The sequence below is a fragment of the Cryptotermes secundus genome, unplaced genomic scaffold (assembly GCF_002891405.2).
Source record: "Cryptotermes secundus unplaced genomic scaffold, Csec_1.0 scaffold136, whole genome shotgun sequence".
NCBI classification, from domain to species: domain Eukaryota; kingdom Metazoa; phylum Arthropoda; class Insecta; order Blattodea; family Kalotermitidae; genus Cryptotermes; species Cryptotermes secundus.
Window position 1 is genome coordinate 1,218,213 of NW_019718618.1, and position 21,690 is coordinate 1,239,902.

Consider the following 21,690-nt stretch of genomic DNA (forward strand, 5'->3'; position numbering starts at 1 on the left):
TGTGAAGTTCCTCATTATGCAGTTTTCTCCAACCTCCCCTCGCTTCATCTCTCTTCAGTCAAAATATTCTCAACACCCTCAGTGTATGTTCCTTCCTTAATGTCAGAGACCAGGTTTCACGCCCATACAGAACCACAGGCAAAAATTATAGTTTTGTATATTCTGATTTTTATGTTTTTGGACAACAGGCAAGAAGATGGAAGGTTTTATACTCAAAAATTATCATCTCAGATTTGAGTTTCTGTTGAGGACTAAGAAGGGCTCTGTACTGTTGTCGGAAAGAAATTTGCAACAGCATGGGAAGATGTACAGTTTACTGTAAATTATAATGAAGCATCACCAGTACATATTACTGGAATAGATATAATGGGCAACACACTAAGCAGCCCTGGAAAAGAACTGCTATAATCCAATCAGGTGACTGATGGAGAGTGCCAGGCAGTGGGAAACCTACCATTTCTTTTCATGACTTGTCACTTGGCATCAACTATAGACTGCCAAGTGAAGAACTAAACTTACGAGAGAAAAACTTGGATTATCCACCAATATAATCTTTGTTTTGCTTATATAGCTGCTTATTTTGGCCATATAACTCTTTGAAAGTGCAACCTAATTTAGAGAGACACCTTATAAGAAATACATTTATCACACCCCATTAACATATTTTGTTGTATTCATTGTACATAACTTTGTACATTTGTTACCTGCTTCTACTAATAACCAAATGTACAACCAGACAATGTGTGAAAGAGATTGACTAAGAGTGATGTGGTCTTTCTCAGAATTCTTCCTGCTTGTTAGGCACACATTGTGCTGTGACCAGTCAGATGCGAGATACCAAAGGCAAGGGGGAGGAGGAGAGTCAGGAGAAGAATATATGAATGAAGGGGAAGCGTTACAGAAAACGGAAGGAAACACTCATTGTGTCCCACTCCTGTTTCCTTTCAGAAGTAGTGATGAATTTGAGTTTTAACAATTGTGACCGAATATTTTTCAGCTAAAGTTTCAACACTCTAAAATTGGCGAGTCCTATGATCCAGAAAATCAGCGTGGAATAGTTCATTAACCTATACGTAACATTTATTTCAAATTGAAACAATTGGTATGCTCTACATTTACACAGTTATCCTTTGCTACTAAGATGGCCTTGTATTCAAAATTACAGTTAATGTTTCAGCATAGTTGAAGTGAATATTTAAGATTTATAAATTTCATTTATACTGCATTTGAGTCAGTTTGCATTTCACCATAAATAGCTTTGTTGAACAGTAGTTGTTTAAACCTGTGATTTTCTAACTTAAGATTCACTTATGTGTTTTGTGAAGACATTTGCCTGCCACAGTGACTTTTCAGGAAAAGTCTTCATACTATACTGTTCACTCTGCACATAATTTTTTATTTTGCCTCTTAATTTCTTGCTGTATTTAAATTTAAGTTCAAGATGTCTGTGTACATACTGTAACATTGTATTCTGAAACTGTTTTATATAAGTTATGTTTAAAAGGCTAAAGGCCAGGACTACATAATGCTGATAAGTGTGAACTGAAGGAGATACTGAAATCTTTAAGTTGACCAACAAAATCTATAACATCTGGCAAATGGTAGTGACTATTTTCAGTTTGAATAAGACACTGAAATGATAAAATTTATCAACATTAAGAATCAGTAACTTTTATTGTTTCAGTGAAAATAAGATGTTTTCCTTTCCTGGCCAGAAAAATGTGATTTTTGTGACCCATAAGTTAGTAATGATTACCATTAGTGTGTCACAGTTTCTCTCACAAATTACCTTCATATAGAGTGGTGCAAACTGTCAGATTATGTGGTTTTTATGTTACTGCAAGTCCTCAGTGTAATTGTTTATATAGTTGAAGTATAATAGCAAGGTACGAGCAGGTTCTGTATAATGAGCTAGCAGTGTTGATAGTATCTATGTGCTATTTAGGAGATTACTGTGTTCATTACATAAAAATTGAGGTTTTAAGTCATTTTTATTTCCAGTGTTAACATAATTTGTGACCCACAATATGTGACTGATTAATATATATAACTATTTTGTCATTGACACCAACATGAGAACCTCAAATCCATAATTTTTCTGGAACAACAGCAATATGATCTAAGTAAAACCACCATATAAATATAATTATGTCTGTTACATTTCCCTCGTGACATCTGAGTCAGCCTTCAGACAGAAGTAAACATTTAAGTGCCTTTATTGTGCCTTTACGGTTTGCTTTTTAGACACTGATTAGTCAGTTCTGCATCTTTGTAATGATATGTTGAATCATTTATTCTGAACATTTCAGTAGCTGCTCTTAACTGAAACTGTTTTGTACAATGTAAAAGTTGTCCCTTTGCTCAAATAATTAAGCCCAACTGCCCCGGTACCCATTGCATAGGAGACTGGGTGGGCCCTAGAATCAGTCTGGACGCTGCGGAGAGGAGCGAAATCTTGCACTGCCAGGAATGGAACCCAAGCCATCCAGCTCAAAGCCAAACACTATACTGACTGAGCTATCCCAGTCTTGTACAATGTGTGTTTATGTAGTGACTGAACTAAGAGTAAGGTTGGCACTTCTTGTTTTGGTATCCAATTTATATGTTGGTTGGCCTGATTGAATAAAAGATATTGCAGCAGAGTAAATATGGTGATTGTGCACATTTATTTGCGAGAGGAAAAACAAAAACAGGAATACACAGGACACAGCATGTAAGAAATAGAAATTAAACTTTCCACAGAAGAGTCATCACAAGGACATGTGCACTAGAGTCTACAGAATGTATCTGACTTATTCAAATGGATATTGAAATGAACACTAATGTAGCCATTGTGATAGAACATAGAGTATTCGACAATGATGTGATACTTGGATGATCAGTAGGCGCAAGTGAAGAGAGAAGCATAAAGGTTGAGCTAGAAATAAAACTAAGTACATTTTGGTTGTGTATAACTTAGCCAAACTTAATCAAGTGATCAGGAAGTTCAAAAGGGTAAATACTTTGGTAACAGGAAAAATGAAACTAGTGAAGAACTCATGATGTGAATTGCTGCAGGAATTCAGTGTTATTAAAGTTTACAGCAGATTTTTAAATCTATAGCTGTATTGAGCAGAATGTCACAAATGAAAATATGCAAGACAATATTAAAGATAGTTGTGATGTGAAACATGTTCCACGAGTGAAAAGGTAAAAGTTTGCTAAATGCATGGGAAAGAAATATTCTGAGACAGGCATATGGACCAATAACTAAGCGAGGGGTTTTATGAATTGGCATGAACCATGAACCGAGGGAATTACATCAAACCCCTGAACTGGTAGCAGATAGTAGAAGAAGGTTTGGGGCATGTGATCAAAATGGATCGAACTAGGATGGCTAAGAACAAATTTTGTACAGTAAACCAGAAGGGAAGTGGGCAGGTCCAGATAGAGATGGCTGGAAGATGTAGGAAATTACAGAGCAATGGCAGTGTAAATTGCAAATACTAGAGAAGAATTGGCATGTGTCATGAAGGAGGTCATGGTTCTTAAAAGGCAGATGATGGAGCCAAAGAGTATGTTAGTAATGATAACACGATGTGTCTGTCTCTAAGTTCATTTACTCATTCTTGTGTTATGTTACTGTGATGGTTGTTTCAGATAGTGAGATTGTTTTTCTTACATAATTTTGAATTATTTTGTATACGTAACTTATGTAAACTGAATTTACTGATGCTGTGTTTTATATCACATTTATAATGTATGACGACTTCATAGTTCTATTTTTATTTGCTCTTGAATTACGTCTGAGAGACATTACAAATTACAGAGTCAGTTACCTGGTGCTGTTTATGACTGAATTTCATGTTATATCCCATCACAATTTGAAATAAATGCATTTTCAGAACATCAGTTTCTTTGAAATATTTATGATTCTTTGATTTTCCCGTTTTCCCTTATTACTTATATCACTAATCCTATAAAAAATGAATATTAGAGTCAATTTTACCGACCACACAACATATTTGTATTATTATTATTATTATTATTACACTACATGTTTCGACTTTAAGAGGTCATCCTCAGGTGTACGAACACAGCTATATAATTACACGCAATCACATTCGTCTTCTCACTTATTCGATCCTGTATCTTATTCAGGCTCACGCTCAATAATATATCAAGCTCTCTCATAAAACACAAGTTAAAATTGTTCTAAAAGTCAAAAGTTAAAATTTAAATTTAAAATTGTTTAAAAAATTTAAAGTTTGTGAATCGAATTTCAATTCAGGTCACTTGTTATGCTTTCACTTCCACTTGTATTCAGTCACTTCCTACTTATGTTCATCACTGTGTCAAGTTCACTTTAACTAGTTTAATTATATTATTGATTAAACGTTCATGAATTAAAGTTCAATTTTATTATAGATTGCACTTTTTCACTTTTGGAGGTCTTGCTGTTCTGCTGCGTCTTCTGAAGTTGTGGATCTGTTACAGTCCATGTCATGATGGCTATAAAAGCTATAAAAAATGAGTTTAACTCTTAACATGAAATAAGGTTAGAATAAATCTGAATGCACTCCAGTTACATTAATGCCTGCATAATATTAAGACACGGAATATTGCACTTCCTGTCATGACAGGCCCCTATAAGGGATTTATTATGGCAGTATATTCTCTGTACAAATTTTTCTTGACAATAAGACTGAATGATAAAAGAAAATCGGACTTAAACAAGTGCTGAGACTGGCTGCAAATTTAACATCCTTTCTATTCATTGTGAACTTGAAAGTATTTTGATGTGTTCATTTTAAGATCTGCTTCAGAACTTTCTTATGTGAAGTAAAGGATGGCAGTACAGTCTTCTAGCAGCCAAGGATCAGAGTTTTCTTCTTTTTTTTTTTTAAGTTCAAGAAGCCATAGGTTTTAAGACATTATTTCATTAAAATAATAAAATATATAAACATTTTGTTTTTCTTTTGAACAGTATTGAAGGCTTAAATCTAGTACTTATTCAAGGAATGTTACAAATATTATACTAAGCCTTGGCTTACATATAACACCACAGTGGTATACATGTCTCTGCTCAACTTCTTTCCTTCCTAACAATCACTGACTCATCCTTTTTACTGAGCCCCAAAGTTATAATAAAAATAATCAGAAGAGGATGAGATGCTGGCCCAAACAAAAGAATTGAGAAATTGAAGGTCTGAGCAGGGAATGAAGATAGTGATGAAGCAGTTAAGACAGAGCTGAGCCCTTCTTGAGGAGAAGCCAAATCTGCAGCTACTCAAGAATTTCCCAGCATTTTATGGAACCCAAAGGTTCATTATCATGTTCACAAGAGCCCTATAGTTGTCCCTATACTGAGCCAGATAAATAAAAAACAAAATAATGTAGAAATTCTGGGAAGAGTCAGTCACCTACATTCCTACATGAACAGCACAGAAAACGAAAAATTTGGGATACACAGAAAGCAAGGTTATCTCCTAAAAATAAAACAGCAGAATACTGAGTAAATAAAGCTAACAACCATGGGGCAGATCATAAGTATGCATTAAAAATTTAAAGCTATCCCTGTAACAGGCCATCGATGCCCATGGGCTTGCGAGACGTCAAGGTTCCCACATTTTCTAGAAAGTCAACTCACAGATGATGGTGAAGCTGTCAGCCACACTTTACCCCCAGGAAGTGGCGCTGGGGCAGGTTTTCTCCAAGTACTTCGGTTTCCCCTACCAATCTTCATTCCACCAATTGCTCCACAATCATCCTCGCCCATCATCTGAGGCTGGTACAATAGGCCAGAAGTGGCCGTAGTACAAGGGACTTAGTCCCACCCCACTAGCATTAAAAAAAATTACCCCCAGGGAGATTCCTGGTACTCATTTCTGATAGAGGCTGAGTTGACCCCGGGGCCATAGTGCAGCTGGAAGGATTATGTCAATTGAAAAATCCAATGACCTCATCGGGAATCAAAGCCTTGACCTTGTAGCTTGTAGCTAATGGAAATGGGATTGCAGAGACCAGTATACAAGTCAGATATGGTTAAAACTAGAAATATGAGTACTTCTTTTGGCTTATTTTGGACTTCACCCATCATCCGGTATATAAAAAAGACAAAAATACCACAACGTTTCAGAGACTGGATCTGTCTCCATCTTCAGGTGTATAAGGAAGGTTTAACCTACTCAGTTGGGCCCCTTAGAAAGAGCTAGTCTCAATCACTGGACAAACCTTGATCTGTAGAAACAACCTATGAATAACCGACAACCGGTTCCGTCAGTGGGAGGAAAGAATAAAATCGCAGTAAAAACATGATAGAAAATTTGTGCCAAACATGCACTTGTCAACAATGTAAAGAAACAGAAGTATGGGTTATATTCCATGAATTCAGTTAAAAACGAAAGTAAAAACTGGATAAAGCATGCCTGATCTGCATGGATAAAGAATCGTGCCACCATGNATTTTCTATCATGTTTTTACTGCGATTTTATTCTTTCCTCCCACTGACGGAACCGGTTGTCGGTTATTCATAGGTTGTTTCTACAGATCAAGGTTTGTCCAGTGATTGAGACTAGCTCTTTCTAAGGGGCCCAACTGAGTAGGTTAAACCTTCCTTATACACCTGAAGACGGAGACAGATTCAGTCTCTGAAACGTTGTGGTATTTTTGTCTTTTTTATATACCGGACGATGGGTGAAGTCCAAAATAAGCCAAAAGAAGTACAGTATACACCATCTTCAGAATCCTTTCAAGTCTATCTAGAAATATGAGGTTTGTGTGGCAGTGAGAAATGATGAAGTAGTCTTCAGCATATTATACCAAGCAGTTGCACAGGTAGTCAACTCTTTGGAGGAACCTGCTGCCTTCAGCTCTTACCCTGAAGATAGAGGCAGAAGCCTGCTCCCATCATTGGTAAATACCTACAAGACTACATAGTGTCATTACTCAGAACTTACAAGCTAAATGGTTATTCTACAATATAACATGCAAATTTCTTTAAGAATAAAATAATAATGACATTTTATGGAAAGCAACCCAATACTTTCTGAGATGATAGTGTCTTGCATCTGTAGATGAAATTTGACATACTGGACAGAAGATATCAATTGGAAAATTATACAAGTTAACTGTTGGAGCAGTTATGCTCTACAAGGGAAGGAATGAGTAGAGTCATGAAATTGCATGAAGTAATTTTAGTGCCATCAGCTACATACATAAATGGGAATGGACTACAGAAATAAATGATGAGATAATGAAGACACAAAAATGGAATTTCATTAAGGAGTAGCTGGATATATACTCAGACACTATCAATGTATCACATACACTTACCTGAAATGAAGTATATTTAATTTAAAACTAATGCCGTTTCTGGGAAATAGACATAAAAAATGAAGAGGTTGTCTGATCAATATATGATGGTGCATGACTAGATAGATTGAACTGTCTCCAATGGTGGTGTTCTCATGTGTAGCAGTGCTAACATTCTACTACCATAGATTTTGCTTAAGCAGGAATGAAACCTGACTGTAGTAAGAAAGCCATTTTTCACCACTTTCCTATGTCTATCAATTGTTTATTTAAGGAACCTGTCAGTAGCTCAGACTACAGCACAATTAAATTTTAGGGTAGTTGGTGAATAACGAATTTGGAAGGGCATGATCATGGTTTAACTTAAGTAAATTGGCATCATTTTCCTGGTTGGACAGGATAACCACAGGACAGTTGGTGAATAATGAATTGGGAAGGGCATGACCATGGTTTAACTTAAGTAGATTGGCATCATTTTCCTGGCTGGGCAGGATAACCACAGGACAGTTGGTGAATAACGAATTTGGAAGGGCATGACCATGGTTTAACTTAATCAAATTGGCATCATTTTCCTGGTTGAACAGGATAACCACAGAACAGTTGGTGAATAATGAATTGGGAAGGGTGTGCATGGAAGTGATCATGGTGTAACTGAGGTAAATTAACAGCATTCTCCTTGAAGGGCAGAAGAACCACAAAAATACCTCAGTTGGGATAGTTAGTCACTGTCCAAGTCAAAATTGGAACCAACACCTTCTGAATATAAGTCATTCATGTTACCACTGGGTCAGGTTGCTCAATAGCAATGTTTATCTGAAGGCTGCCTGCAATTGAAAGTTCTATGGTTCAATTCCTTCTGAACACAGTTTTCTTAATTGAGGTTTACCTTAAATACTCAGATATGTTGTGATAAATACTGAAATATGGAAATGGAATATTCACCTGTAAACCAACATGTAGAGAAACAATTGTTAATAGTACTAATATAAAATTTATATTTTTGACTGGTAAGTACACAAGTTTATAGGGATTCCATTTCGATTCTACATTAAAAGAACTGATGTTTTAAATTATAAATATTAGTTTCTAGTGGCACAATTTTGAAATGTACAGAGGGGACAGATATTTACTACAATCATTTGAGACGTTATAGACGAACACAATTATTCATCCTGTGTTCTCAAAATACCAATTTCGAAACAATTGCCATTTCAGTTAAGTTTATACTGAAGACTGGAAGTAATTCATGAAAGGAAATTATGTCACAAGTAGTTGCATACCATTACAATGAAAATATAAAATGATAACAATTAAAGCCTGCTCCATATACCTCCTGATGAAGTATATTACTAACTGTTTTTCTTTCACACCAGTTAACTGTAAGAATTTAACCCTACTTTTACTGCAAGAATTGTGTGAAAACATTACACTTAGTATTATTGCCAATTGGGCCAAAAATTGTTTTCTAATATTTTCAAAGTACTTTCACAAGATCTGGAAGGATTGTAGGTGTCTAAAAAATAAGTAAAATCTCCTAAAGGTATAGCACTCATATTAAAACTGATTAAAAGCATTGACAAGGAGGAAAGGTGTGTGGTAATGTAATACCTGAACATAGATGAGCATGCAAGTCATGTTAAGTGAATGAGCGGGCAGATATTCTACATAGAGAAAATATTAACTAACCTTGTGCAGTTTGGTGTTGAACTAGTGACACAGTGAGAGACCCAAATTAGCTCCTATCCACAATCAGCAAAAGCTCAAGCAAGCCAAGTCCAACCAACATTATCACAACCAATTTCCCTAAACTTCTTACTACCAACAGTAAGCCCTGCATACTGGCATGGTATGTTCACCCTTCACTTTGGTTGATATAACGCCTCTCATTAACATAATGAAATCTAAAAGAGTTTGGAAATGTTAATATCTATGAAATATTTATAATTTATTTGGGTGCAAGGGAGCACATATCTGTAAGTATTAATCCACCCTTGATTCTTCATGGCAATACCCATATTAATTTGTATTTTTTTTTTTTACATTTTTATTAATCACATATTGAATAGACAGTTCCAAATTCAGGTTAGAAGAACATTATTCTACCTGTAATAGTCACTGTAACAAATGAAGTATGAGAGCTGAAGAAAAGTGATGGCATTCTGCACCTTCTAAGTCAATATCATGCAAAGAATATAAATTTTAAAATAAGCTGACAAAAGTTTTAGTACATTTCACTTTTCAGTTATTAACTTTTTTTTTTGTTTCCAGGTATTGGGTGTATCTTTCCATTCTTACCTCTACACATGCGTAAAGTGGGCCTTACAGTAACTGAATCCCAAATTGTCTCTGCAGTTGCTCCCCTAGGTAAGTTTCAATTTCATTATTAGTTATATGAACATTTACATAATATGTAGGCGCCGTTAGAATGCCACACCCTTTTTCTACACATATTATGTATATTTTCAAAACTGTCTTTTCAGTTTCTAGCATAGGTATCTTCCATTGGAACACACCTCAGAAGAAGAAACTGTCATAGAAGCATCTAAATTAAAGGGCAAAGCCTCAAGGAGCTGATGGAATCCCAGATTTTCTTATAAAAATATGTATCTCAAGTATAAAAAAACTACTCAGTTTTATATTTAATGAATCAATAAATCAAGGCGTTTTCCTTGATTTATTGAAAATTGCAAAGATCAAGCCAGTTTATAAAAGAGGAAACAAACATGAAGCGAGTAACTATAGACCTATATCGGTGCTATCGGTATTCTAAAAAATCTTGGAAAAAATAGTATACAATAGACTGGTGTCCTTTACAGCTAAATTTAAAATATTAACTGAAAAACAATATGGATTTCAAAAGATAAATCAACAATATTAGCGTGTCAGTCATGTATCAGGAAGATACAAGAAGCTTTGGATAAGAAATTACTACCAGTGGGTATTTTCTTTGATTTAACAAAGGCTTATGATGTTATTAACCATGATATTTTGCTAGAAAAATTAGAGCATTATGGGATAAAAGGGCAAACGAATGCCTGGCTAAAATCATATCTAACACTGAGGGCACAATATGTGGAATTAATTTCTAAGGGCAGCAGGGACTGTATGACTCATTTTAATTCAAAAATAAGGAATGTAAAGGTAGGGATTCCACAAGGGTCAACCTTGGGCCCGTTTTTGTTTTTGATTTGCATAAATGAACTACCCCTCCATATAACTAACGGGGAAGTGGTGCTATTTGCAGATGATACCAGTATACTGGTAATAGAAAAGAACAAAAATATTCTTCAAGACAAAATAGATAAGGTAATGAAGCAACTCGAATCTTGGTTTTCAATGAATAATATGGTAATAAATAATGAGAAGACTATAGCAATGTATTTCCATATGAATAAACTACAAGATTGCATTGAGCCAGTAATTACCTTTAAAAATATAATAATTAATTATACAGCACAGTTTAGGTTTCTTGGTATTAATTTAACCCACAAATTAAAATGGAACATTCATATTCAGTTGGTCTGTACAAAGCTCAGTAAGGTGTGTTACGTTATTAAAGCTTTGAAAGGCGAAGTAAGCCCATATGTCCTTAGGAATGTGTACTTTGCTAAATTGCAATCTCAAATAAGTTATGGTTTGATATTTGGGGGGGGGGGAGAAAGTGAAAGTAATAAAATTCTGATTTTGCAAAAAGGGTTCTTCAAATAATGAAAGAGATAACAAAAAGAACATCATGTAGACCTATATTTAGATAATTAAAGATTTTAATGGTACCATCTTTGTGTATTTTAAAGGTGTTATGTTATTTCAAGAAATATAACATTTAGACCACAAAAAACTCTGACATACATAAGTATGACACGAGACAGAAAGAAGACCTTCACGTGCAAAGTTATCATACCTTAACATATGAGAATGGTGTTACAAATATGGCTATTAAGCTTTATAATAGACTGCCTTTGGAACTAAGAATGGTAAAAGCAGATAGAGAATTCCTACATAGACTCAAAAGATATTTACTGGAACACCCATTGTATAATTTGCATGAGTTCCTTTCAGAAGGACAGTTAAACAAATAAGATTCTCCTTGATAAATAGATTTAAGTGTAAATAAAATGACTGGTAATTAGATGAAGTTTTTAATATGATTCAGCCTATAAAGGGAATGGAAGTCTTAAAAGAGATTGCACTCCAAATTAATTAATCGTTATCTAAATTGAATTTTATCTTTTGTGGATTATTTTGATATAATAGGTTTTAAGTTTAAGAATATGACGGTGGTAATTAAGATATATATAGTAAGATGACCTTGTTTTTTATAATGGAAGGTAGTCTTAATTTGATTGTACCTAATATATTTTAATTATACCGAGAGTGTGATTTTAATTGTAACTGAATGTTATGTTATGTGATATATGATGACGTTCAATCGATTGGGCAGGAGGCCAATTAGACCGGAAAAGTTGTATATGTATGTGACTTGTTTGAGAGTTACAGTTTGTAACTGTGATGAATGTTAAATAAAATTATTATTATTTCTGCAAACAAATACAATAGCATTCATCTTCCCATTTTCTTAATTTCTATATGTTGCACAATTTCAATCCACACTAATTTTTGGCAAATGATATTGGCTCTGTTAACTGAATTTGTAGGCTTCATTTTGAACTGAAACAATGTAAATGAAGATAATTTATTGCCAGAAACAGTGAATATAGCATCACCATTTGTTTCAGTAAAAAATCCAAGGCCTTAATTATTTTTGTATTTGTATTTATTGTAAGTTTAAGAGATCCAAAGATGGATATAGAACATATCATAAAGTAATATAGAGCATGGAACACATCCATAAATATTACATAACTAGACAGTACAATGAATACACCAATAATACAAATTATCTATTTAGATATTTATCCACAGTATAAAATGTATGAGTTTTCAAGAAATGCCTTAGTACAACCTTAAACTTTTTAAAATTATTAGATGTGTCCTTGATGTCTATGGACAATTTATTGAATATTTTTATACCCGCATAATAAACTCCTTTTTGATAAATAGTTAAATTAGCTTGAGGTATATACAAATCTTGTGTTTGTCTAGTATCAATAGTATGAGAATATACAAAGGGTTAGAGTCTGTACTGATTTCAGTATTAACATCATATCATTTTGTACTTATATTTAGATGTGACTTCATGTTATAATTATTCATAATATGAATTCTGGGGTTTTGGGCCATCACACAACAAACGTGGGTTTGATTAGTGTGTAATAAGTGATTGAATCAAACACAATACTAATACTGTAATAACAGTATTTGATTCAATTGCTTATCATATGTTAATCAAACCCATGTTTGTTGTGTGATGGTACAAAACCTTAGAATTTGCATACACAGCAGAAACCATAACATAAAAATCATAATATCAATATTTGCCCTAGATTTGTGTCTTGCACTAAACTGGCTTTAAACTAGGAGGTTCCTATTTTGAAGCTCAGCAACTACCTATTCCAACTGAGAGTTTATGGAGTGAGAAACAGTTTATGAAGTCAAGTCTTACATACTGGTACTGCAAATCATGTGGAAATCTCTTTTGAGTTTAGAAGTGACTGGAGTAAAAATTATGACCTCTAAAAATGTTCTATACATAGAGCCCGTTCATTATTACCTGTTCATTCCTGAGTCAGCTCTGTAATAAAAGTTCATTGTTCAACATCCCCAGAGGAACCTAACATCATCATTTGACTAAAAACACATATAAGCACACTCACACTAATTTTAATAACATTAAGACATCATGAACTATGGTGTAATGTGAAATTTATGATTTGTGGTTTTCCATTCTCTATAGTGGCTCTTCTCGGTCCATGGTTGGCATGCCCATTAGCAGATCGACTGAGTGGACTTCGGGCCAGCAATGGACGTGGTATACGAGTGATGTTGGTGCTTATCATGCTGTTGGCAGCAGTGTTCTATGCCCTCCTCTTGTGCATCCCAACTGTTACCCGGTTTGACTCAGATCATAAGCCTACTGTGTCTTTCATATGTGGTCCAGAGAGGGCACTACTTCACCATGAGAGGTGTAATGACCCTGCCTGTCATTCATGGGACACAGATGAGGTTGGTTATCTCACTGTATCATCATGAGAAACCAATTCCCTTGCTTCCAGGCTCAATAATGTGGCAAGTGTAAACTGTGATGTTGTGCATCGTGAGGGACAAATATAAATCTTGAAAAGTTGAATAATACTCATTAACCCTTTGAAGCATAAATTTATCTAAATTTAATATACCAAAGTGTACTCACTGCTTGGTTTATTTAACGAGTGTCAGTAGTTCAGACTGTATAGTATGTTACTGTTCTTCTGCTATAGGTAGGGGAACTGAACCTTGTGAACTGCCAGTATGACTGTGAATCTGAGCATGCAGAAATAGGAAAACTTGACATGCTGGAGATGCATAGTATGAGTACAACAACTGAAGAAACCCTAGATCTGGATGCAGATATGGAAGGCAGTGGTGACACTAATGAACCTTCATTAGAAGTCTCTCCTGACGACCTGGATGATGTAAATATCATGAGAATTTTACACCTTAATGACAGAGCTATATGCTCTTTTGTTTTGATATTAATTTTAAGCAGAGAAATTGCCAGGTAGTTGTGAAAGAAACTGTGATTTTTATTGCGGTATTTGGATTAAGTCATGATTTCTCAGACTTTGTGGCACCATCACTCTCTAAAATAATACATGAAAGCACCTGTATTAAATCTTACTGGCTTGAAGAAAATCTGTATGGATACATCTGTATTTTAAATAATTCTTCAAAACCTGGTGCCCCCTATAGAGTGGGTCATGACCCACAGTTTCAGAAACCTTCGATTAACATCTTATGAGTATTATAATAGGTCAGAATTATAATAAATTTTTTTTTATTAAAATCTTTGAAATAATATTTTAAAATATGTTTACAACTCCAGTACATAACATATCTTGTAGCTTAAATAATGGACAAGAGCAGACGGATGACAAACTCCTGTACAAAACAAGGTGCCAACATGTAGAATTGATCAGCTCAATATTTCATATATTTATGTACAGATGCATAAGAATGAAGTAACTACAGATATCGTCATCACAGAGAGTCATTAATGTAAATTTATTTCTCTTTTCCACACCTGGAAATTGGAAGGTAGGGTTTGTGAATTCTACCTTTAACTCCCTCTGTATAATTGCCACTCTTTTCTTTTTACAAGGATCAGTTCCTGGAAGACGGTGATGATGTACGTGAACGACGTCAAGTAAACGATTCCATATTTCCAGAGCCACCTCATCTTTGCTATACAGATTCAGATGGTGCAACCAATTGCAAAGTATACACAAGATACAGTAAAAGAGTTTCTGTTAACATAAGTCTGTATAGTCAAGAATTAAATCCAAAAGGACAATACTGTCACTATGATATAATTGGCGGAAGCAGCAAGAATTTCTCCTGCCGCATCCCAGCAAATCTTCCAGGCAGGATGGATAATAAAACTTGCATAGTACGCTGTGATGTTGACCAAGAGGGTGATGGCAATCTCTTAGCAGGTAGCCCATGTCAAAGGATCAGAGGCAACCCAACTGTCACATTCTGGACATATCTGGTTGTGAGTATATGTCAAAATTAAAAGATTCTGTATCAAATGTTGAAATTCATATTGCAGTCTTTTGTTTGTGGCACCATGTAGTCTTGTAGGCAGGTAAAAACATTCCAGTGTGGAACAGCTTTGGATAGAAGAGGAAGAAATCAGCAGGTTCATCCAAAATATTTTTATCCTTCTATCAGATTACATGACTTCACATCCCAGCAGAAAGTGACCTCTAATTAATGAACTTCTTTATTATTTTGATGGTATCCTGTATTGCGGTAATGAGATGTGAACGTATACTTAGTTTCCTCTGCAGTCAGTTCTAGAGTGATGTCCTTACTAGCATCTAATAGAGCTTTTTAATTTTTCTTCATTATATTTATGTTTCCAACCTGTAAATTAACATCATGAGCCCAAAGAATCTGCCAATATGACCCATACAATATAAACCATGGAACCATTATTTATTAATAGTGTGAAACTATGTGATAAATTAAATATTCAATTAGCCTTCAAGCATGATGTTTTACCTTTTATCTGAATATGTGTGAGCCTGATGTACATGAGATAACTCTTCAGAGTATCTGTTGTTCTTCGCAGGTGCGATCAATAGCAGATATATTTCCTACTGCTGCCCTGGCTCTACTGGCGGCCATCACTGTGGTGGCAACACATGAGACTAGCATTGGAAGTGGTGATGTGGGTCGACAGTTGGCATGGGGGTGGGTAGGGCTAGCCCTCAGTGGTGTCATCATGGGATTTCTCACAGTGCTGGAACTTGGACAGCCATATTACTGGTTGCAGTTTGTTAGCTGTGCCATACTGATGATCTGTGCATCAGTAGTGGTTATCTTTGCCAAGTCTTTGCCACTTGGACAGCCAGAATGGTGGTGGCATGCCCGAGGATCGGTAATCCTGGGAGTTCGTCGGTACAGCTGGGAACTTGCTGCACTTACACTTATACTTATTTTACTGGGGATATTCTGGAGCGCCCTTGATTCATACTTGCCATGGTAAGTCCTATTTTTGATGACTGTTATCTTATTAAATGCAAGCATGTTTTAACCACACAATCATTATCATGTAGTTACTATAGGATTCTGACAATGGTGTATAACACACTGATATATTGGGTTTCTGGACTTTATCCATCGTCCTGGTTTTTAAGGAAATTAATAAAAACACGACGTTTCGGAAACTGGATCTGTTTCTGTCCTCAGGTGAAGGAAAACACCTATTCTGTTGGGTCCGTTAGAAAGAGCTAGCCTCAATCACTGGACCAGTGATTGAGGCTAGCTCTGGACATTATCCATCGTCCTGTTCTTTTATCTAAAACACAATTGATTGGGCCCAACTGAGTAGGTTTTGCCTGAAGATGGAGACAGAATCAAGTCTCCAAAACGTGTTTTTAAATAAAAACATGATGGTGCCTTAGATAAGTAACAGGATAATGACCAGAAACATAATATCACAAACTTTTAGACCTTATCATCATCATGACTTGCATCCATTTACCATAAATATAAATATTATTTTTAGTATGTTTAAATAAGTGACTGTTATTTAGCAAATTTTGCACAAAATTAAAAGTACAGATTTTGACAGAGAAACATTGCAGCTGTGTTAGAATGATGTGAAATATGAAAACTAGCTCTTATTGAAACATTCTGCTGCTGTACCTATCAAAGCAGAATATTCTAATGAACATGAAGAACATGTCCCGTCAATAAAATTAATACTAGTAGTTAATAAATACAAAATGTTATACTTTACGACTGCCATCTTCTAGAATTGGATGCCATGTAGTCTGGTATACAATTGCCAACATTTCAATGGAGCATACTGCCTCCATCTTCAAGGCTCAAACCTGTTCCCTACTCAGTTAGGTCCAGCTAAGCTAATCTCACCCACTACACAGCCTACATCCAAGAGCTGATGTAAGTTTCAATGACTGGACACAACTGACCACGCACCTCCCCAAATTTCCATCTCAGGATAGAAACAAATCTAGTTTCTGAAATGTTCTGTTAGTTTAGAATACTGAGGTGGAGGACAAAGTCCTGAAACAAAGTAACATTAAGTGTAACATATCATCATGAGATCCCTGTAGAAGTGACTGTGTTGCTGTAGGCACCTGAACGAACTGATGGGTTCCGAACTGCTTCTCTGCCTCACGCTGACTGCAGGAGCTCTACCTGCTGTACCTGTTATGTGGTTCTCAGAGCAAGTGGTGAATTACTGTGGTCACTCCAACCTCCTCATCATTGCGTTCATCTTCTACATTGTTCGTTACACAGGTACACCCAATTTCTGCTGAATTTGTTCACATTATTATGATGCAGTTATATGTAAGATTTGAATTTTACATGGCAGCTGAAGTAGACAAGAACTTCTTGTGCTATCAGCCATGACAGTAGGGTCTGATGTCTGCTGTCAGACTCACGATGGGGACAGAGATGGTACCTGAAACATTAGTGTTTTTAACCAACAGTTGACAGCCATAGAACATTTTTATTCAATGTATTCCTGTCCTGATGATGATTGAAAGGCCAAAACACGTGGTAGATCAATAGCATGTAGTATATCTATACAGAAGTTGTGCAGTCAGAAATAAATACAATTCAAAATATAATACAACTTTGCACTGTGATACTATATTAATGTATATTTAATATTTTACTTTTAAGTTTTATTATTTAATTTCCATTCCTTAAGCTTCAAAAGCTAAAAATTATTAAATATATTTACATACATACACAAATATGTATCTTTAGTCCTCAGCAAGAAATTATGGGTCCAATGGGGTGCTATTCTGGTGCTTGTGTGGAGAAACTGAGGACAACTTAAAAAGGAAACCTGTTGGGATAGCATTCCTGGGCAAGATTCAAATGAAGCACCTCCTGCATACAAGTCTAGAGTGTTATCACTATGCCATCTCTCTCAGAGCTGTCTGCTTCGTTACAGCACTATATGCCCTCTGGAGTCCATGGTGGTTACTACTTTGCTGTGAAGCTCTGGAATTTCTGACTCTGAGCTTAGCATGGTTAGCTGCAATCCTATACCTACGTCACCTTGTTCCACGCCATCTCACAGCCACAGGGCAAGGATTGGCTGTAGCCGCGCACTTCTGCATTGGACGTTCTATTGGTTCCATCATTGCCGGAGCTCTGTCTTCTGGTGAGAGTGGTGAGTACATCTACAATCTCATTAGTTTTTCCTTGACAATGTCTAACAATTTTTTCTCAACAAGACTGAACACAAACTGGAGATAAAAGTATAGTTAGATTAGTGTTGTTGTGTGTCTATGATGTCAGTTGCTGTAATGTAGATAAATATGAATTTAAAAAGAACATTTTTTTGAAATGTAACATCTGTATATGGAATGATTATAAGACATGCAATAATTTACCATGTACAGACAGCTTGCTTAAAACTGCATAATGAGGAGCTTCATAACTTGTACTCTTCTCCAAGTATAATTAGAATGATCAAGTCAAGGAGGATGAGGTGGGCTGGTCATGTAGCACAAATGGGAGAGATGAGGAATGCGTGTAGGATATTGTGGGAAAGCCAGAAGGAAAGAGACCACAGGGAAGACCAAGGCGTAGGTGGGTGGACAATATTAGAATGGATCTTAGAGAGACAGGATGGGATGGTATGGATTGGACAGATCTGGCTCGGGATAGGGACCAGTAGAGGGTTCTTGTGAACACTGCAATGAACCTTCGGGTTCCATAAAATGCTGGGAAATTCTTGAGTAGCTGCAGAATTGGCAGCTCCTCCAGAAGGGCTCAGCTCCATGAGTAAGTAAGTAAGAGACAGCTCGCTTAGAGAAGATGCTGAAATTGATTTCCCTCTGCCTGGAGAGACAGGCTGATGTGACACTGCATGTTTACAAATGCTTCATGTAATATGGCATGCATTAGTTCAGTTGGTAATATTTCTTTCCAGGCAGGCACCAGCTCAGTGTTGCCAAGTTCTATTTTCATTGGTAAATTTCTGTGTCATATATAATTATTAATTAAGGACCCTCCTCTGAGTGAATCAGCCTGTATAATACAAGTAGCAGATTTGACTTCCATGGAAGTTCTTTAACATTATATTTCATTTATTTCAAGTGTACCTTTTCATTGGCTGTTGTAATAATATTCACTACAAATGACAATACTTAAAACAGAGAATATTTAGGAAGCATCTTATGAGAAAACAGTTCTGGAATATGTTGAGTTATGTCAGCAAAAACAGCATTAATATGAAGGTAGGGTAATATTCATATTTAAGGTAACTGAATCTGACATAAGGAACATTCCGTCTTTCTCAATCAGGTGCCGGCTCCCTCATATACTTGTACCAAGCTGGTGCAGTGGCCGCTGCTGTGGTAGCAACAATTTACTTTATAGGATATCACTGTTGTTTCAAACCTCGTTGCCTTGCTCCTAAAAGTACAAGGGGTTCGCCATCTCAGCCGGGAGTACCATCTGGACCAACAACTAATGGGACATACACACCTCTACGAGTGTACCATAATGCAGGAGCTGATGGCCAGAAGATTCAACACAGATATTAAGATTCTGCAATAGAACATCAAACTATAAACATGCTGGTATTAATATTGAGTTATGGAGAGTCCTGTTTGGCACAGTTCTGCACAGATACAAGTGGAGCCACATTTCACTTACTCCATATAGCAAAATTATTAACATACCGATTCTAAATTGTATTAATTTGTATCCAAATTTATTTTATTAGCCGGGATAGCCCAATCTGTATAGAGACTAGGCTATAGGTTGGACAACTGAGGTACTGGGTTTCAGTTTCTGATAGTTGAAAATGATTTCTCCCTTATCAATAGCTTCCAAACTGGATCTGAGGCTTACCCAGTTTCTTATCCAATGGGTACTGAGGGTTCTTTCCTCAGGGATGATGTGGCTGGGGCATGAAGCTGGCCACTCATCTTCTTCTAGTGCCAAGGTTAAAAATGTGTGGAATTGTGCTTCTATTCCCCATACATCTCTATATCATCGTATTTAATTAAGTACAAGGACAAATTTACCTTTTATCTTGATTTAAGGTTTTACATTTTTAAATTTAAATTTTGAAAATACCAACCCTTGATATTAAACTATTAAAGAGCTGTATTAAAGGGCTGTATTTTTCAATTTGTGGTTACCTGAACCAAGCTTTTTTTGTATATTGTTAAAATGGATAATGGAAGTTACATTTATATTTCCTGAGTATTGTGACGCCAATTCAGGCAGCAAGAAAGCATGACCAGTTTTGATCATACAGATACAAAAGCAGCAAATAATAAAATATGGAAATATGACCAATAAGTATAGAAAAAGAACAACCAATTTTATCTTAGGTAAGCATTGAGACAATTAATATTGTGCTGGTGTTTGATCTATGAAATTGTGTGAGTGTATAAATATATTATTTGTGTTGATGATAAACATAGATAAAGTTATGTTTTGTGTGTTGGTGATTATCACAGAACTACTACTTATATGTTTGTGGATTATCAGAACTAAAGATAGTTTCGCATGTTGGTGACAAAAACAGAACTACTACATACGTCCATAAAGTGGAAGATGATTATATTTAATTTCTGTGATGAAGTATAGTCACAAATAATAACAATTTTGTACTTGTGGTAGAGTTAACTTTCATTAACTATGTAGATTATTGTTATGGTGACAGCAAATGATAATAACTGATTTTATTATTCATATGAATCAAAATTATGTGTCATGACAAGAATGGTGAATTTATGCAGAATGTGGCAGCTATACTAAAACCATGGAAGGAAGTCCTATAGACCAGTTCCCTCTACATCTTCCTTCAGCTGTTACAGTTCCTTCTCCAACATACTCCCTAATATTCTTCTCCATTCATCTTTCCATTCTGTTCTCATGAATGTTGATGGTAGGCTGATATATACCCCAGAAGGCTGGAGAAAAACTGAACAGAAGGTAGGGAATGGAAAGGCTTGAGCATTGTCATCTGTGACATTCATGGGACTTCTTATGGTGGACTTCTTAAATAAGAATTCAAGATTTGATTCATCTTACATACAAAATCCTTCCATCGTATGGCCTCCATTCCTGGTTTGGTTGATAGGCAACCACAACCAGTTCTTACAGAGCAAGTCAATCTATATTCACTGTCATTTAGTCACTTGGCAACCACATACCATTTGTCAAAGGGACTTGTTAGGACTATCACAATAAGTAATAAATTCCATTATTTCAGTGCAGTTTGTTTTAACAAATCCCAGGGTGAAATACGTAAAAAAAGGATGAGAACTGAATGTCACAGTAAAATGGGTAACATCACTGCTTTGTATACAGGAAGTTTAAGGTTCAAATCTTGACCCACAAACCAGCTACACTGACTGTAGTTTTTGCGGCTTTCCTCAGTCCCTCCTGGCAAATGCCTAGATAAATCTCAAATTGGCCATGATCACTTCCTTCCACATCTCCAATTTGTTATTTGCTAATTGTCCTACCATGTGAAGCTATATAGTTTAGCATCATTACATAAGCCAGAAGTAAATAATGTGGGTTGAATACATTCTGCTGTCACCAACTCATGCAGTGAGCTGGCTGTCTAAGCTGCACCAGTACACTGCAGAACACATTCATTCCGCTATGTATAAAGCCATACATTTATCTGATTGTCGTATTTATTTCTATACAATTTAATTTTTATGTCATAATATTAAAACAATAGGTGAAACAAAGACTGCATCAGTGTTTCATGTA

The 21,690-nt window shown here is 35.7% G+C and overlaps 1 protein-coding gene across 1 annotated transcript in view; it reads left to right on the forward strand.

Annotated features, from left to right (window-relative positions):
- Window positions 1–21,690, forward strand: part of LOC111861681 — a 55,782-nt gene extending 34,092 nt beyond the window's left edge. Inside the window, exons 3-10 of the mRNA XM_023846458.2 lie at window positions 9,562–9,657; window positions 13,148–13,416; window positions 13,671–13,865; window positions 14,552–14,944; window positions 15,527–15,939; window positions 17,057–17,223; window positions 17,891–18,112; window positions 19,252–21,690. Of these exons, the coding sequence (XP_023702226.1) occupies window positions 9,562–9,657; window positions 13,148–13,416; window positions 13,671–13,865; window positions 14,552–14,944; window positions 15,527–15,939; window positions 17,057–17,223; window positions 17,891–18,112; window positions 19,252–19,493 (1,997 nt within the window). The 3' untranslated portion in view covers window positions 19,494–21,690. The remainder of the gene's footprint in view (window positions 1–9,561; window positions 9,658–13,147; window positions 13,417–13,670; window positions 13,866–14,551; window positions 14,945–15,526; window positions 15,940–17,056; window positions 17,224–17,890; window positions 18,113–19,251) is intronic.